General features: G+C 47.3%; 1 protein-coding gene across 1 annotated transcript in view; it reads left to right on the plus strand.

Annotated features, from left to right (window-relative positions):
- Nucleotides 1-19774, plus strand: part of TCIRG1 (T cell immune regulator 1, ATPase H+ transporting V0 subunit a3) — a 71462-nt gene that overhangs the window by 28187 nt on the left and 23501 nt on the right. The window contains exons 7-10 of the mRNA XM_068255549.1: nt 3805-3887; nt 5799-5892; nt 17238-17444; nt 19307-19457. Coding sequence (XP_068111650.1) covers nt 3805-3887; nt 5799-5892; nt 17238-17444; nt 19307-19457 — 535 coding nt within the window. The remainder of the gene's footprint in view (nt 1-3804; nt 3888-5798; nt 5893-17237; nt 17445-19306; nt 19458-19774) is intronic.

The raw sequence follows: 19774 nt of genomic DNA on the forward strand, positions 1-19774 counted from the left end.
AGGGTGTGGGCGGGTGATTGAGTGCCCTAGGGGCAGATAGGGGTCTAATCTGATAGGTAGCAGTGACAGGGGGTGATTGATGGGTAATTAGTGGGTGTTTAGGGTAGAGAATAGATGGAAACACTGCGCTTGGGTGGTGATCTGTTGTCGGATCTGCGGGCGATCTATTGGTGTGGGTGGGTGATCAGTTTGCCCACAAGGGGCAGGTTAGGGGCTGATTGATGGGTGTCAGTGACAGCGGGTGATTGATGGGTGTCAGTGACAGGGGGTGATTGATGGGTGATTGATAGGTGATTGACAGGTAATCAGTGGGTTATTACAGGGGAGAACAGATGTAAATATTGCACTGGCGAATTGATAAGGGGGGGTCTGAGGGCAATCTGAGATTGTAGGCGGGCGATTGGGTGCCCGCAAGGGGCAGATTAGGGTCTGATCTGATGGGTAACAGTGACAGGTGGTGATAGGGGGTGATTGATGGGTGATTGATGGGTAATTAGTGGGTGTTTAGAGGAGAGAATAGATGGAAACACTGCGCTTGGGTGGTGATCTGATGTCGGATCTGCGGGCGATCTATTGGTGTGGGTGGGTGATCAGTTTGCCCGCAAGGGGCAGGTTAGGGGCTGATTGTTGGGTGGCAGTGACAGGGGGTAATTGATGGGTGATAGGTGATTGGCAGGTGATTGACAGGTGATCAGTGGGTTATTACAGGGAAGGACAGATGTAATTAATGCACTGGCGAATTGATAAGGGGGGGTCTGAGGGCAATCTGAGCGTGTAGGCAGGTGATTGGGTGCCCGCAAGGGGCAGATTAGGGTCTGATCTGATAGGTAAAAGTGACAGGTGGTGATAGGGGGTGATTGATGGGTGATTGATGGGTAATTAGTGGGTGTTTAGAGAAGATAACAGATGTAAACGATACATTTGGGAGGTAATCTGACGGCGGGTTTGCGGGCGATCTAATGGTGTGGGTGGGTGATCAGATTGCCCGCAAGGGGCAGGTTAGGGGCTGATTGATGGGTGGCAGTGACAGGGGGTGATTGATGGGTGATAGGTGATTGGCAGGTGATTGACAGGTGATCAGTGGGTTATTACAGGGAAGAACAGATGTAATTAATGCACTGGCGAATTGATAAGGGGGGGTCTGAGGGCAATCTGAGCGTGTAGGCAGGTGATTGGGTGCCCGCAAGGGGCAGATTAGGGTCTGATCTGATAGGTAACAGTGACAGGTGGTGATAGGGGGTGATTGATGGGTGATTGATGGGTAATTAGTGGGTGTTTAGAGGAGAGAATAGATGTAAACAATGGATTTGGGAGGTGATCTGATGTCGGATCTGTGGGCGATCTATTGGTGTGGGGGGGTGATCAGATTGCCCGCAAGGGGCAGGTTAGGGGCTGATTGATGGGTGGCAGTGACAGGGGGTGATTGACGGGTGATTGACAGGTGATTGACAGGTGATCAGGGGGATAGATGCATACAGTAAACAGGGGGGGGTGGTCGGGGGGGGGGTCTGGGGAGAATCTGAGGGGTGGGGGGTGATCAGGAGGGGGCAGGGAGCAGGGGGGGGGATAAAAAAAAAATAGCGTTGACAGATAGTGACAGGGAGTGATTGATGGGTGATTAGGGGGGTGATTGGGTGCAAACAGGGGTCTGGGGGGTGGGCAGGGGGGGGTCTGATGGGTGCTGTGGGCGATCTGGGGCAGGGGAGGGAGAAATCAGTGTGCTTGGGTGCAGACTAGGGTGGCTGCAGCCTGCCCTGGTGGTCCCTCGGACACTGGGACCACCAGGGCAGGAGGCAGCCTGTATAATACACTTTGTAAACATTACAAAGTGTATTATACACTTTGTATGCGGCGATCGCGGGGTTAACATCCCGCCGGCGCTTCCGTATAGCCGGCGGGATGTTGCGGCGAGCGAGCGGTGACAGGCGCCGGCGGAGGATCGCGTCACGGATGACGCGATCGCTCCGCCCATGCCCTTAAATGGACCGCCGCCTCTGTGGGTGAGGCCGTCCTGCAGGGCTCCACTTCCCCGCCGCCCCTGTGTAGTGGGCGGTCGGGAAGTGGTTAAAGAGAAACCGTAGCCAAGAATTGAAGTTTATTCCAATCAGTAGCTGATACCCCCTTTCCCATGAGAAATCTTTTCCTTTTCACAAACTGATCATCAGGGGGCTCTGTATGGCTGATATTGTGGTAAAACCCCTCCCACAGGGTGATGTCAAGACCATGGTTCTGACATCATACTGTGGGAGCATTGTTGGAAATAACAGCTGTTTACAGCTGTTTCCAAGTTCCAACAGCCAAAAAAGCAAGCAGCATCTTCTTCCACTGACATCACCTTCCAGCAGTAAAAATGTCACCATGTGATAAATGTCAGACTGTAAGGCCCAGTGCACACCGAGCGTTTTTTGGAGCGATCCGCCGGCCGCATCCGCCTACAAAAACGCTTGTCTAATGTATTGCAATGGGATGGTGCACACCGGCGGTTTGCGGTTTTTGCCAAGCCGCAAACGCGCCTCCTGCTGCGTGTTTGCGGATTTCGAAAGCGTTTCGTCCTCAATGTAAAGTATAGGAAAAACGCAAACCGCTCTGAAAAACGCTACTTCAGAGCGGTTTGCCAGGCATTTTTGTTACAGTAGCTGTTCAGTAACAGCTTTTACTGTAACAATATGTGTAATCTGCTACACAAAAACGCACCCAAAACCGCTAGGTATGTTTAGAAAACCTCTCTAAACATACCTAGAATCGCTCTGAAATCAGCTCCCAAAACCGCTAGCGTATTGCGGATCTGCTAGCGGTTTTGGTGTGCACTGGGCCTGAATCAGGGAGAGGAAAGATTTTACAATGGGCAAACGCTGACTAAATCATTTACACATAATTATTGTAAAAATGAAGCACTTTTTAATCACATTTTCACTGGAGTTTCTCTTTAAAGGGGTTCTTTCGCGAAAAAAGTAGGCAGTTAAAAAATGTGACAGATGACAGGTTTTGGGCCAGTCCATCTTTTTAAGGAGGATTCTCAGGGCTTTCTTTGTTTTCAACAGCATTTCCTGAACAACAGTTTAACTGCCAAAATAGCAAGATACCAGCCGGCCTCCCTAATCACTTGCACACTATTATGTCAGTTAGATTTTGCAAATGTTGTTCAGGAAATGCTGTTGAAAACAAAGAAAGCCCTGAGAATCCCCCTTAAAAAGATGGACTGGCCCAAAACCTGTCATCTGTCACATTTTTTAACTGCCTACTTTTTTCGCGAAAGAACTCCTTTAAGCCTTGTACAGACATTGCACTTGTGCCCTCTGAAATTCTTCTTTGTGAATGTCTTTTGTTTGGTAGTGTGAGTTCTGTGCAAGAAGTAACCATCCTCTGAAGCTTACTAGTTGGGTCTCATAAGGCTCAGAACTGGGTCCAGTTCTCATCAGTTTATTAATGACCTAGTGGATGGAATACAAAGTAATGTTGCCATCATAGCATAAAATACAAAATTATGTTGATTTATGCCCATTATTAAATCTTTCCTGTCCCTGGTTGACATTCTGAAATGTATCGCTGGTGGTGACATCTTTAGCCTGCCAGGTGATCTGTATGGAATGTTTGTTACTGAAAGTTCTATTTACAGAAGGAGATGGATAATGCTTGCGTGGCAGTTGTAAAAAGCAGTTATTTCCCACAATGCAACAAGGTTCATGGGAAACTGGGTTCGTAGGAAAAGGGGTATTAGCTACTGATTGGAATGAAGTTCAATCTTTAGTTAAAGCTCCTCTTTAAATCTACAGTATAACACCTGTTTTTCTTTTTCTGAAACAGGGCGAGAGTGTGACACAAATTATATTCCTAATTTCCTACTGGGGTGAGAAAATCGGAGAGAAGGTCAAAAAAATTGCAAACTGGTAAGTGCTAAAGAATGATCAAAGTGCGCAGGAACTGTTTAACTTCAGCATCTCATGTTAAAATGTTAGTGCTTTATAACACAGACTCTGTATAGTTACTATCGGACAGACCTTGTTGGTTGACCTTTCAATTTAAATTGTGAAGTATTTTTTTCCTCTTAAATTAACACAATATTATTCTTGTTTTGTAATTATACAGCTCTGACAGCTTTGGCCGTGTGTATCAGAGTACAATAGTAGCAGTGGGGTGGACCAGCACCCGATGGGGAGAGACGCGTTCTATAGCAGAGAAACCTTGTAGCCCACCAGGGTCTAATGTAGCAAGAACAAATTTCCGCAGCACCACGTCAGTGTATTTAATAGATCTTTATTGGGATAAAAAAAGAGCGGTTGCCATACAGCAACAGACGCTGTTTTGGAAGGACTGAGCATCCGAAACAGTGTATGTCGCTGTAGGGCAACCTCTCTATTTTTATCCCAATAAAGAGCTATTAAATACACTGACGTGGTGCTGTAGAACTTTGTTCTTGCTATCAGAGTACAATAGTCATGTCACGCACTGTACCTCAGAGGGGTTCACAAGAGAATACACATGAACCATTCTTGTCACCGGCAGGAATCTGGATCAATCTAGTGACAGTGCTGGTCTGGGTGCTGTGCAGTCATGATGCATTCTGTTGCTGTGAAGGGGGAGCAATGGAGTGACTTCTGGCAGGTGAGGAAAGTAGGGGAACAGTACACTCAGCTGAGAAGCTCCAGCACTCCAGATGTTTTGGCAATGCATCAGGATAGGTTATTAGGGTATCACCTTACCACACCTAGCAATCATAGCTGTGCCTGTCTTTAGTAAACTCATGTTGATGATGATGTTGTTGAGTGAGATTATTCTGTGATATATAATTTTGTAAACCGTCCCTTGGGATATCTTCTAATAGTTTAAACACAGCTGTTGTTAAGCTAGCAGGGCTGTAGATTCCTGGCTGAGATTTTTTCCCCCTCAATAAGTAGAAAAACACCAACCAAAAAGTGTTTTGGCTTATCTATGCCAATCTTATAGAATTGAGCCACTTGGAAGAGAATCACAGAAAAGTAGGTAATTCAACCGATCAATAATGGAACACCACTCCTTCAGGGCCTGAGCCCGCTGACGCATTTGTGTCCGCTTTTCAGCAACATATCAATGTTACAGATGTGTTAGTGAGGTCAGGCTTTAAGGCTCAGATCCCACTAGTGTCGGATCATGTTAGGCCAGTGTGAGCGGACAGGCCCAGTGCAGATGTTACCCCCATATTCTATATTGTGAACGCATTCGCCTGCCTGGGATCATCACGGACTGCACAGAAGTGCAGCCCATTAACCACAACGGATTCCACTGATCCGTTGCAGAGGAACAAGTGTGAGCGGCTCCTATACATAAAATAGGAGCCGTCCACTGTCAGTTTTGCGATGAGTGAAGAACAGCCAATAAATGTTCGTTCTCCGCTCAAGTGGGAACAGAGCCTTAGTACTGAGGGCTGCATGCCATCTGGGCCTGGTGTTTGAAATATCTTGTTATTGTAGAAAACATTCAAGTTAGTGGATACACAAATGCATAATACAAGTTTGAGAGGGTCCCAAGTGTGGTTTTCAATACTCCACATATTTACTAGCCCTGTATCGCTAAAAATCCTTTTATAAATGATTTTGAAAGTCCAAGGCTACCAGGAAAAGATTGTATTTTAACCAAGGAAACAAAAACAGACATTGCAGTATAAACACCTTCTCCTGCTATATACATAAGCAAAAACAAAATCAGCAATTCTGTATTGTTATGTTATATTAAATAGATATTTAATATAGAACAAAGAGAATTGAAGTATCTTGCTGTTACGTTTGTTGTTTTGATTATTTGTACCTTTGCATTGCCTCTAGTTTCCACTGTCATACTTACCTATATGCTGATAATGAGACAGAGAGGCTAGAAACACTGAAAAATCTCCTGATCCAGATCCAAGACATGGAAAAGGTAAGCCATATTTTCATGCTAGCGAGGGGGTTCTGTTTATTATTTTTTATTGCTTTCTATATAATAAAATAAACCACAAAATGCAAGATTCATTCACATGAGAAGCAAGAGGGCAGAGTGGACTTGAAGGGCTCATGATCGGGTTCATGCTCTGCATAGGTGGAGTAGATGGCTCAGTTTTACTTGACACAACCTACTGGTCATTATCAATGATTTATATTATAGACAGGTTTAAGTAGGATTAAAGGAGTACCGAGATGAAAATAAACTATTGTATCTCTATCCTGAGGTATACAGAAGAGAATACAGTGCACAGGACCGTGACAAGGGCCTTCAGAGTGCTGCAGCCCCAATTAAGTGTCCATACTTGCTTCAAAAAGAGAGAGTGGGCACGCACATCCAAATGCAAAAAAGATCATTTATTTTCACCATAAAACGATACAAAAATGGCTACATCATCAGGTCCTGATGATGCGCCACATACATTTGGCGTGAAACAGCTGTCGACCCCTATACTGACTTGTACTCCTCTCCATTTTCGTGGTATTGTAGCCATTTTTGTATCTTTTTATGGTGAAAATAAATTCTTTTTTGCATTTGGATGTGCGTGCCCACTCTCTCTTTTTGAAGTATTGTATCTATCCTCCCACTCCTAAAAATGACTTTTTGAGGTATGCCACATTTTATTTTGTTTAAGGCTTCTTTCCCACCAGGACGTTGCATTTAGGGGACTTTATAGGGCGCATAACGTGCCCCTAACGCAACGCCTGGTGGTGCTGGAGCAGGACGCTACGAAGAGCCGCGTTAAAAGCCTTTCTTGGTGCGCCTGCTCTGTCAGATGCGCTGCGGAGACCACGTGAGCGGAGCTCTTCGCATCATGTGGTCCCGCCAGCCAATCAGCGGCCGCTCCTGGAAGTAAACACTGCAAGTGCAGTGAATATAAAGTAGCCATGTGCCTGGCTATGTAGCAGCCTCTACCCGCCTCCTCTCCGCCCACAAAATAAAAAAAAAAACACCCATACTGAGCACGTGCAAACAGTCTAACGTGGCTGTATGCTGCTCTTCAAACGAACGTGCAGCTTTACTGTGTAACGCAACGTGGGCACTGTGAACACCCCATTGATTTTTCACCGCTGTGCGATGGGGTGCGTTACAGGCTGCACTAACATGCGCCTGTAACATCTCACTGTGAAAGCAGCCTAAATCTACTTTTTCAGGTGTTTTTTATTTTTTTATTTTTATTGTTTCGTTGTCTCTGCTCAATGACACAGTGTTTGAATTATGCCAGAGCCAAAATCTATGAACTGAGCATTTATCTTCCCTGCTCTCAGAAGTTGTTCTCTGGAGGGAAGAGTTTTATGGCTGTCATACCTTATCAGTGAGGGTTATGCTACAGTCCAACTAGGTCCCGACAGGCGAGGAACTGTCACATACCTAAATGGTAACTATTTCAGGCTGAGAAAGAAAATCAGGAACACAGCATTTGTAACATGAGTACAGGTTGCTGGGGCAGGAAGTCCATTTTAATCAAGACTATTTTTAACCAAACCCAACTGATATTATCAGAAGCTTTTTGCTATCTATAGTCAGGATAGCGCACTTTGTTTGATGTGGGATAAGTGCTTGCTTGTTGCTAAGGGTTCCTTTACATTAACAGATTTTGCAGGCCGACAACCCACTGACCTCTGGCCGGTGTCTGCCGGGGCAAAGGCTGGTTTCTTCCGGCGTCACTGCACATACCTGTACCAAGTGACATTGGCGCAGGTAGCGACAGCACTACATGCACCTAGTGTCACATGGTACTGAAGTCCGCTGTGACACAGGAGTCCAGGATTTACACCAGCAGACTGGTGCCTCCAACGCTGCACACGGGAATGCCAGTAGACACAAACTCATATAAGCTTGGGGGGGAGGCAGCAGAACAATTTCCAATAGATTTTATGCTGAAATCCTTTAAGAAATGGATGTGCAATGTACGGGCAGGCAATGGATCCCTGTCTGATTTGTGTCATCAATATTTGGCCGATCATAATCATCAAATCTGGCAGACAGCGATGCCGCAACATGACTGCCAACTACTCGATCACTATACCCACGCAGGTCGCCTCGGTCACATGGCTCCCACCTTCAAGCAGTTTTTATTGTTTTTTTAGATAGTTTAGTTTTAGTTTTTTAGTATAGTTTTTGTATATTTTAGTTTGGCCCCAGTTCTGGTGCTTCTTACCTGTGCCTCCTGTCTGCCGCTCCGGACACCTCCTCCAGATACTCGGTGGCTCCCGCAGCACCGCGTCGCACCCGGCTCTGCTCCCAGCAACACCTCCCGGCCGATGCCGCCCTGGCTCCCGACCTCCGGACACTGCCTCCAGTCTATCGGCGGCTCCCCTCCGCAGCCCAGCAGGCTTCCCGGCCGCAACTCTCTGAGGCCTGGCCCCCGACTTCCGGGTGGCCCCGGCTGTCCGTGCTCCTCGGATCGCCCGCCTCCAGTCAATCGGCGGCGCCCCTCCGCAGCCCAGCAAGCTCCCGGCCACAACTCTCTGAAGCCTGGCCGCCGCCACCCCCGGCCTCCGGGTGGCCCCGGATGTCGGTGCTCCATCGGATCGCCCACTCTGTCTGGGCTGCATCGGGCGGCTGCACCCCTGGTTGCACTCTGCCGCCGCATCACCAGCTGGCATCCTGTCGCCGCTCCTGGTCCCGGCATCCTGGTGGCTGCTTCTCGGAGCCACGGACACTGCCGCTGCAACACCAGCTCCTGCATCCTGACGCTGCTCCTGGCCGCTGCTCCCGGCGCTACAGACACCTTCTTGGCCCGCTCTCCTATCCTCCCGCTGCACCCACGTGGTCCAGGCCTGCACCCTCGTGGTCCAGGCCTGCATCCACGTGGTCCCGGCTGGCCTATCTGCTACCTGCACCTGGAGGACTCTGCTCTGCCCGGCCTGCATCCCTCCAACCTGGCCCTCCGGCCTGCACCTCGCCCTGAGGCCTGCATCCACGTGGTCCCAGTCTACTGAGGAGGACTCTGCTCTGCCCGGCCCGCATCCCACCAACCTGGCCCTCTGGCCTGCACCTCGCCCTGAGGCCTGCATCCACGTGGTCCCAGTCTGCTGAGGAGATCTCTGCTCTGCCCGGCCTGCATCCCACCAACCTGGCCCCCCGGGCTGCACCTCGCCCTGAGTGCTCACCGCCACTGCTGATGAGGACTCCGCTCTGCCCTGCCTGCACCCCACCAACCGGTGTCATCCTGGTGAGTTCTGCAGTTCCATCTCCCCACCTCCTACTGGGGATCCTCCGCTGTTTGCTGTGCTGTGCCTGCTGCATACCATCACCTGTGCCTTGCCTTGCCTGTGCTGTGCCTGCTTCACACCTTCTTCTGCCTGTGCTGTGCTTCCTGCTCTATGCCATCTATCTGCCTTTGACTGTGCCGTGCTGCCTGCTACACTCCATCCATCCACCTGGGTCGTCGCTCCATACCATCTAGCCTGCTCCACACCACCCTATCCGTGCCATCGACTGTGGGGGGCTTCCTGCTCCATATCATCTAGCTGTGCCCTGGTCTGTGTTTTGCTGCCTGCCCCACATCATCTGTCTTTGGGCCTGGGTCCGTGCTGGCTGCCTGCCCCCTATCATCGGTTCTGGACCTGAGTCCGTCCACTACTGTGCTGCGTTCACCGCACCATCCATTGTACCACACACTGTGCCGCCTGCTCCAGCCCATCTTTTGTGTCCCTAACTGAGACGTGCTGCCTGCCCCTTGCCATCTATCTGTCTACCTGCTGTGGTAGTTGTGCCATGGCCGGAGAACGGACTGCCACACTCTCTAGAGAGGCCCTTCTTAAATGGGAACCCCCGGATGGTCCCAACCATTCACCGGGCTCCCCCCTGTGGAACACTGTCACCGCTCACATCAAGTATCTCTCCACCAAGCCAGCCACAAACAAACACCGCCACAGAGGAAGGAGGGCGGGGGCTCAGGTCCGACTCAAAAGGAAATGCCTACGCTCACCTGTTCCTGCCATCCTACTAGCTAACGTCTGTTCACTCCCCAACAAACTGGATGAGCTGCTCCTCCTACTCGGTAGCAAACCCCAGATCAGCAAGTATACCCCTGTTCTCTGCTTCACCGAAACCTGGCTGTGGGACAGCATCCCCGATAACTCTCTGCATGTACCAGGCTACGACCTCCTAAGAGCAGACCGTGACGCAGCCCTCTCTGGGAAAACGAGAGGAGGTGGTGTATGCTTTTACATAAACTCCTCCTGGTGCTCCGACACCACCACTCTCCACAAGGCCTGCACTCCTGATGTTGAGATCTTTGCCATAAACTGCAGGCCTCGGTACTCCCCTAGGGAGTTCTCTTCCCTTGTCCTCGTGAGGGTCTACATCCCTCCCGACGCATGCTCCAAGACTTCCCTGCAGGTACTCAGTGACTGCATCTCGTGCTGGGAAACAGCCCATCCGGAGGCCCTGTTCATCATCTTGGGCGACTTCAATAAGGCGAACCTTCGGCATGTGTTGCCCCCCTACCGGCAGCACATCACCTGCCCTACCAGGAATTGTAACATCTTGGACCACTGCTATATGGTCCAAAAGTGTGCTTATAAGGCCATCCAAGGAGCCCCCCTTGGGAACTCTGACCACAACACGATACACCTGATCCCCACCTACAGGAGGCTCCTGGAGACCTCAAAGCCCATCGTCAAAACCTCAAAGAAATGGACAGCAGACGCCAAACTGGAGCTCCAAGCTTGCTTTGAAACCACCGACTGGTCGGCTCTGGAGGCACCCATTCTTGACGAATGGGCCGAGAATGTCACCTCCTACATTAGCTTCTGCGAAGAAGCGTGTATTCCGTCGAAGTCTTTCAGAGTCTATCCCAACGACAAGCCCTGGTTCAACGACAGGCTCCGCCGGCTTCGGAAACGCAAAGAGGAAGCGCACAGGTCGGGCTCTTCAGAGGAATTCAGAGAAGCCAGGCACGCCCTGAAAAGAGAACTGCGTTTGGCAAAAAGGGCCTACGCCGAAAAGCTGGGGCTCTGCCTCCAGTCGACCAACACACGGGAGGTATGGAAGGGCCTGAGAGCAGCCACGAACTTCAAACCGGCTTCCCAAACGGTGACCCCTAGCCCCCGACTGGCGGAGGAGCTCAATGAGTTCTACTGCAGGTTCGAGAAACTTCCCAACCAGCCCGCGAGCCAAACATCTCCGACCCCCCTCGGGTGAACTCGTCGCCCTGGCACCGGGTGCTGTTCAGGAATCAGAGGTACTCCGGCACCTCCGCAAGCTGAACCCCAGGAAATCTTCCGGCCCTGACGGTGTGTCGTCCATCTGCTTGCGTACCTGTGCCGATCAGCTAGCCCCTGTGCTCACCTCCTTATTTAAGCAGTCATTATCTCGTGGTACAGTCCCCTCCTGTTTTAAGAGGTCTAAAATTGTACCGGTCCCAAAGAAAACAGACAGTACTGAGCTAAATAACTTCCGACCAGTGGCCCTAACTTCAAATATCATGAAGCTCCTCGAGCGGCTGGTCCTTGCCCACCTGAAGAGGTCCACGGACTCCCTTTTAGACCCACTCCAATTTGCCTATAGGACTAACCGATCCGTGGAGGACGCCATCAATGTCAGCATGGCTCACGTCACTGAGCACCTGGACAGCCCCGCCTCCTATGCTAATCCTGTTCCTAGACTTTAGCTCAGCGTTCAACACGATCTGCCCAGACATTCTGATCACCAATCTGACGCAGCTCGGAATTGATCCTTCTCTCCGAGCATGGATCAAGGACTTCCTGACTAACAGAACGCAACAGGTGAAGCTTGGCAACTACTACTCCAGCGTCCGGACCACAAATACAGGGGCCCCACAAGGCTGTGTTTTGTCACCTCTGCTGTTCTCCCTCTATACCAACAACTGCATCTCATCCGCTGACTCTGTGAAGGTCATCAAGTTTGCAGACGACACCACCATCATCGGCCTTATTGGTAGCAACGGGGAGCATGAGTACCGCAGTGAAGTCGAGAGAATATGCAAATGGTGCAGCGACAACAACCTGGTCCTCAACACAGCAAAGACTGTTGAACTAGTCGTTGACTTCAGGAGAAACCCTCCCCCCCCCTCCCACCTGTCCTCATTGGAGGGACAGAAGTCTCTAAGGTATCATCGGTTCGGTTCCTCGGCACGACTCTCACTAACAACCTGAAATGGGGGCTTAACACCACCAAAATTCAGAAGAAATCCCAGCAGCGGTTGTTCTTCCTGCGCCAACTGAAGAGATTTGGCATGCCCAGGGAGCTGCTGACCGGCTTCTATACCGCCACCACAGAATCTATCCTCTGCTCCTCTGTAATTGTCTGGTATGCGGGCGCAAAGGCCAGCGACAAACAGAAACTGCAGAGTCATAACTGACGCAGAGAAGATCATCGGCTCTCCTCTTCCTCCTCTTGATCTCCTCCACTCTTCTAGGATGAGAAAGAGGGTAACCATGATCTCCCGCGACCCCTCCCACCCAGGCAGCCACTACTTCAGGCTCCTCCCATTGGGCCGCCGCTACAGGACTTTACCATCCAAAACTACTAGGCGGAAGAACACCTTCTTCCCCCAGGCTGTTCGGCTACTGAACTCTAACCTTCCCCGGCCCGGCCTGAATCTCTAACTGCAGGGTCGGTCAGCCGATTCCTGCCTCTGCCTGCCCAGGTTCTTTATCCGTAAAGGGACTGTGGACGTTTTAGTGCACCTTATTATTACCTGACTGCCCTGCACAGCAGTGAAATGGCCAATACGGTCCTGACCACTGCATTTCTATCTTTGTATTTGTATTTGTATGCGTTTTGCGTCTGTCCTTCTCTGTCTGTCTTTACACTGCCTATGCCATGTGTACCACAAATAATTCCGATTACAGCTCTTGCTGTACTTGGCGAAATAAAACTGATTCTGATTCTGACTATATGGCTGAAAAGGGCTCAGTCAGGTGTGCAGCGGTGGTGAGTTTTGATTACGGGACGAACAACAGACCCGATGGACCTCAGCCAGTCTCCTCATGTAAAATGTGTTCTCTCTGGGCCCGTGGTGGGTGTTGCTGTCTCAACCATCCACCAGCATGCCTCCTCCTATGCCCTGTGTGTTTCTCCATTGACAGCGAGGGCGCCTGTACCTTGTGACCCTGCATGTATGTGAAATGTCCTGATTGCAGCAAGGAGAGCTGTTTTGCTCAAATTGCTGGCTACTGGCCCACTGAACCTCTCTCTAGTTCAGAAGGAACTCCTATTTTATTACAATGGAGAAACTAAACGCACCCAAGCTAAGGAGAAGAGCACAAAGTCCTTCTTTAAAGTATGGAGGAATTTCATCTTCTGTCAGTTTTAATCCAGGGTTGTGGAGTCGGAGTCGGGGCAATTTTGGGTGCCTGGAGTCGGAGTCGGGAAAAAATGCACCGACTCCGACTCCTAATGAATTTAAACTGTAATTAAAATAGAAAATATGATAAAATGTTCTATTTCTCAGATAATAGTCATCATAAATAATTTATACATACAGTAATAGCTGTGCTTAGTTCACAAAAATGAAATCAACCAATCAAAATGAGTTACTTGTGCTCAGAGCAGGGACAAGGCCCTCCAGCACCCAAGGCTGAGACACCAAAGTGCGCCCCTCCATCCCTCCCCCCTCAGCTGTCACACACTGATTGCTATGACACTAAGAGGGCCACAGGGCCCACAACCTCCCCAACACCTTAATATCTAGTTATCTGGCTTGCAGTCACTGCTGTGTATCCCCTTTTCTTATTTCTTTCTGCTTCATACACAATTAGGAGTGACAGCTGAATGAATTGTGCGCCCCCTCCTACACTGCGCCCTGAGGCTGGAGCCTCTCCAGCCTATGCCTCGGCCCGGCCCTGCTTGTGCTGCTTCAATAAAGCAGTCCCCGTATTTTTAAAGTCAGATATACACATCTGATTGTGACTGTATATATGATGTGTACACAGGAATCTCTTATATATACACTAAATAACATCTATGCTGTAAGTATAAAGCCTGATGTGTAGCTGTGTCACTAATAGAGATGGTCAATGATATGGAAATATTTCTGCATTGATTCTGATTTATGCAAATGTATGCACTCTCTTTGCTCATGAAATCAAATCATTTGATATGTTGTTAAAATTTCGTTTGGTGACTACGAATTAAATGGTACCTGAGAAGGATGAAAAGAAAAAGTTTTATACATACCTGGGGCTTCTTCCAGCCCCCTTCAGGCTAATCAGTCCCTCGCTGTCCACCTCCACCACCTGGATCTTCTGTTATGAGTCCTGGTAATTCAGCCAGTCAACGCAGTCATGCCGCTTCCACAGCCAGGAGCACTCTGCACCTGCGCAACAGTACTGCGCAGGTGTAGTATGCTCCCGGCGGCGGAGTGTGTGCATGCGCACTACGCCAGACTGGCTCAAGTACCTGGACTCCTAGCAGAAGATCCAGGTGGTGGAGGAGGACAGCGAGGGACTGATTAGCCTTAAGGGGGCTGGAGGTATGTATAAAACTTTAATTTCATCTGTCTCAGGTTTACTTTGTTACACAGTAGTACTATACTCTACATATGCACTCTCCACAGAGCTGCAGGGAATCCACTGAGAATGTTGTGCACATTGAACACAGAGGTGTTGTCTATCACCCATAAACCTGGTTCAGATTGTGCATGAAGAATGTGTAATAGAGGAAGAATCTCCTTATTCCCCTGCAGAGTACCTGCACATCACTCTTAAGGCTCATACACACACCAGACCATAGTCTTTGGAAAATGAAAGATCACAGACCAATTTTACCACCTTCCATGTAGTATGAGAGCAGTGTTCTCCCCAGAATTTTTTTCCAGCCGGGTGGCATGAAATAGTAGCCGGGTGGCATAAAAAAGCAGCCGGGTGGGGCGAGTTGAAAATGCAGGGCAACTGTGCTTACAGCATAGGAGGAGGTGAGGAGGTGAGCCGATGACAGCCGGGTGGTCACCAAATCTAGCCGGGTGGAGCACCCGGCTAAAAGAGCCTGGGGAGAACACTGGAGAGCCATACCTACACAGTCTATTCTATGGAGCTGAACTCCCCATCAGACAGAAATCTTTGCAAGATGCTGCACACACAGATGCTGTACACATGCAAAAGATCAGTATCTGCAAAAGATCTGTTCCTGCAAAAGATCCGTTCCTGCAAATTGCATTCATATTCTATGAGATCTGCAGATCATCATACACACCTTGTTTAACAGACATTCATCTGCAGATCAGATCCACCAGGATGGATTTTCAGATCTGCAGATGATTGTCTGATCTGCAGATGAATGTCAGTTAAACAAGGTGTGTATGATGATCTGCAGATATCATAGACTATCATTGCAATTTGCAGGAACGGATCTTTGGCAGGAACAGATCTTTTGCAGATACTGATCTTTTGTGTCTGTACAGCATCTGTGTGTGCAGCATCTTGCAAAGATTTTTTTCTGATTGGGAATTCAGCTCCATAGAATAGACTGTAGAGTAGGGCTCTCATACTACATGGAAGGGGGTAAGATTGGTCTGTGATCTTTCATTTTCAAAAGACTATGGTCTGATGTGTGTATGTGGCCTTACATGTACCCACAGTTACATTGCCTATGGCCTGATAGATGTTCTTTGTTCTGGCCTGTACCTTTTACCAAGGACTAGTTTTAGTCTATGACTAAAGGGAATAAATATGGCAGTCTCCATATCCTTCTCACTTCAGTTGTCTTTTAAAATTCCTAAGTGTTGGCAGTTAAGAGACAAATTTCATGTTACATACTTTCAATCAACAAGATTGTAATATGCAAATTAGAGGAGTCTGAGTCGAGGAGTCTGAGTCGGTGGAATCCTAAACTGAGGAATCTGAGTCGGTGGATTTTTGGACCGACTCCACAGCCCTGTTTTAATCACAGCAGATTAGATTTATGAGCAGTTTCACTCTTCCCAGTTGGTATTGTAGGGAGGATTTGAAAAGTTCAACCTGAAATTAACATTTTTTGTAATATGTTTTATTAGTAGAGTTTAACTAGTTGACAGCTGAGGGGTTTTCCCCTTGAGAACCAGAGCAATTTTTACCTTTCAGCGCTCCTTCCATTCATTCACCAATAACTTTATCATTAATAATCACAACTACTGTAAATGATCTTTATCCTTGTTTTTTGTCACCAATTAGGCTTTGTTTGAGTGGTACATGGTGCTAAGAATTCTTTTATTCTAAACGCATTTTAACTGGGGGAAAAAAATGGAAACAAAATCATTATATCTCAGTTTTTAGCCATTACAGTTTTAAAATACTTACGTAATTAGAACTCACGAATTTCATACCCATTTGTCCTGGTTATTACGTTTAAATTGTGTCCCTATCACAATGTATAACGACAATATTTTATTGGAAATAAAGGTGTATTTTTTTAATTACAAACCCTTATTTGCAAAAAATTTTATTGATCTTATTTTTTTGTAATTTAAGTTTATATTTTGGAATTATGGGAGGGCTTAATTACTGCTATATTACATGTATTTTCCTTTATTGGAAAATTGGAAATTTTCCTTTATTGGTAATTTCCTTAATTAGGAAAAAAAACTAAACAAAAAGTTTGTTGTGGGGAAAAGAAGAGATGAGCAAAAGGGAGGGAAAAAAATCCTCTTACTCTGTCAGTGTGGTAAAGAGAAACTAGAAAGTGCGGTACGCAGCATGGGAAGGAATCATGTTTACTACTGGTGCGCAGAGCTAGAGGTTTTTCCTTATTCCATTAGTTGAAGACATGCCCCTTTTTTCCTTATATAGATATTCAAGTTTATCCAGATTGCTTAGGTTCCTGTTTCACACTGAAAATTGCTGCAAAATCCTTGCTGTTTTATCTTTAACTCTATTTGCAGTTCTCGTTCAGGGAGCGATACTCATTCTTTGAACAAGAATTGCAAATGCAATTAATTGTCAGTATGAAACAGACTGGTTTTTCACACTGTTATTTTCTGCTATTTCTCAACTATCCACAAGGCTGCTACGTCAGTGCTGTTTCTGATCCTGTGCTGCTGCTATTTCTCTGCTCACCACTAGGTTACTATGCCGATGCGGTGTCTGATATTCCTATGTCTACAGTATTCTACTATTTTACTGCTATTAAAGGCTTGATGTCTCAGCACTCATAGCTCCTACACACTCCATATTTTTAGGGTAGGAAGGGTCCCACCCCTGGGGGGGTTTCCTGACAATCCTGCCATCTGCTTAACACTAATGGGTAGTTCATTTACACCTTACAGTTCCTCTTTATCATCACAACATTCTTCCATCATGCCATTAATCTTGCATGTCTCTTTATGTCCGCAGGTGCTGTCACAAACAGAGGGTTACCTGGGTCAGGTACTTAATCAGGCTGCTGCGCAGCTACATTCCTGGAGAGTCCGGGTGAGGAAGATGAAACACATTTACCAAATCCTGAACCTGTGCAGTGTGCGAGAGCGGTGCCTTATTGGGGAGGTGTGGTGTCCTGTGGCTGATCTACCGTTACTGCAAGCTGCACTAGCCCGAGCCACGGTGAGTCTGAGAGATGTGTGTTACTACCCTGGGCATAGAACTAGTATTACAAGGGGAGCAAAATGTTGAGCCTAGACCAGGGGTGTCAAACTCAAATAGACAGTGGGCAGAAAATAAAAACTTAGACCAAGTCGAGGGTTAACATTGATACTTATTGAAAAAAATTGTTTAAACTATGGACTTTTTAAAAAAAAATGTATTTTACGTTTTGTGCATTGCATTATAAACTAGCAATAACTGCCACATAGGAAATGCACCAATCGCCCCCATATAGGAAATGTGCCTATCACTCCCATATGACATGCACCAATTACCCCCATATATCAAATGCGCCCCTCATTCATCCCATTATTATTATTTAGTATTTATATAGCACCAACATCTTCCGCAGCGCTCAATGAAATGTGCCAATCACCCCCATAAATGAAATGTGCCAATCCACCCCCATAAATGAAATGTGCCAATAACCCCCATAAATGAAATGTGCCAATCCACCCCCATAAATGAAATGTGCCAATCCACCCCCATAAATGAAATGTGCCAATAACCCCCATAAATGAAATGTGCCAATCCACCCCCATAAATGAAATGTGCCAATCCACCCCCATAAATGAAATGTGCCAAGCACCCCCATAAATGAAATGTGCCAATCGCCCCATAAATGAAATGTGCCAATCGCCCCATAAATGAAATGTGCCAATCACCCCCATAAATGAAATGTGCCAATCACCCCCATAAATGAAATGTGCCAATCACCCCCATAAATGAAATGTGCCAATCCACCCCCATAAATGAAATGTGCCAATAACCCCCATAAATGAAATGTGCCAATCCACCCCCATAAATGAAATGTGCCAATCCACCCCCATAAATGAAATGTGCCAATCCACCCCCATAAATGAAATGTGCCAATCACCCCCATAAATGAAATGTGCCAATCACCCCCATAAATGAAATGTGCCAATCGCCCCCATAAATGAAATGTGCCAATCGCCCCCATAAATGAAATGTGCCAATCGCCCCCATAAATGAAATGTGCCAATCCCCCCATAAATGAAATGTGCCAATCGCCCCCATAAATGAAATGTGCCAATCGCCCCCATAAATGAAATGTGCCAATCGCCCCCCTTAAATGAAATGTGCCAATCGCCCCATAAATGAAATGTGCCAATCGCCCCATAAATGAAATGTGCCAATCGCCCCCATAAATGAAATGTGCCAATCGCCCCCATAAATGAAATGTGCCAATCGCCCCATAAATGAAATGTGCCAATCGCCCCCATAAATGAAATGTGCCAATCGCCGCCAAAATATTAAAAACGAATAAGACATTGTTGACAGAATTGCAGGGGTGGGAAACGCCAAAAATCAGTTGTGCTTGATGACAGAAATACAAAAATGTGGCCAAATAATTAATAATGCAATCGCTAATTACATTAATAGGAGAAAAATATTAATAAAGGTAAACTGCTATTTCATAGGCTTCATAGGCTACTAAAGTACAAATAATGTGTACAGTAATAAATAGTAACTTGTCCAATAGGTGTGGCGGGGGGGGGGGGGGGGGGGGGTTCATCTCTGATCCACTTTAAATAGCTATACTATATTCAGCCCCATGATAGGAGTATGCACTGCAGCAGCATGCTCAGTCAAGGGTACCTGCCATTTAGGCTGAGTCTCCCATAAATGCCACTGAACTACCACAAATAATGCTACTATTGGGGCTTGGAATATGCAGACGGTAAGTTGCAGTATGCAAACCATACTGGTCACCATAATTAATGCTGCAACATAAATTCTTTGACTTCCAACTGGTAAGAGGTCCCTGTAGTACACTTATTGTAAGCATCCACTTCTTGCAGGAGAGCAGTGGAGGGGGTGGAGAGTCCTTTTGCCATCGCATCCCTTGTGCTGTCAGCCCACCAACTTTGATCCGCACCAACAAGTTTACCACAGGATTTCAAGGCATTGTGGACGCCTATGGCGTGGCAAAGTATCAGGAAGTAAACCCAGGTGTGTATTTTTTCTTTATTCTCTATACTCTTTCCGTTTTTAATTCAGGCAGTATGTGATATAGCTGTTGGGTAATGGCATGGGGAAGGGAGGGCAGAGAGCGGTGCATTGGGGACACAGAGGCATATCATGGACCAGGGAACATGCCTCTGTGTCCTATCTGCCCTACTTGTGCCGCCTCGGGTTCACTTTAAGATTACATTTTTTCTTTTGGTTTAAAAGGAACGGTTTATCTACCACCCCTTTACAAGCTTGGTACATTTAATTTTATGAGTAATACGTTCTGTGAAATTAAATTGTGTCCTATTGATTCTTTG

Source organism: Hyperolius riggenbachi, chromosome 10 (assembly GCF_040937935.1).
Source record: "Hyperolius riggenbachi isolate aHypRig1 chromosome 10, aHypRig1.pri, whole genome shotgun sequence".
In the NCBI taxonomy this organism is placed as follows: Eukaryota; Metazoa; Chordata; class Amphibia; order Anura; family Hyperoliidae; genus Hyperolius; species Hyperolius riggenbachi.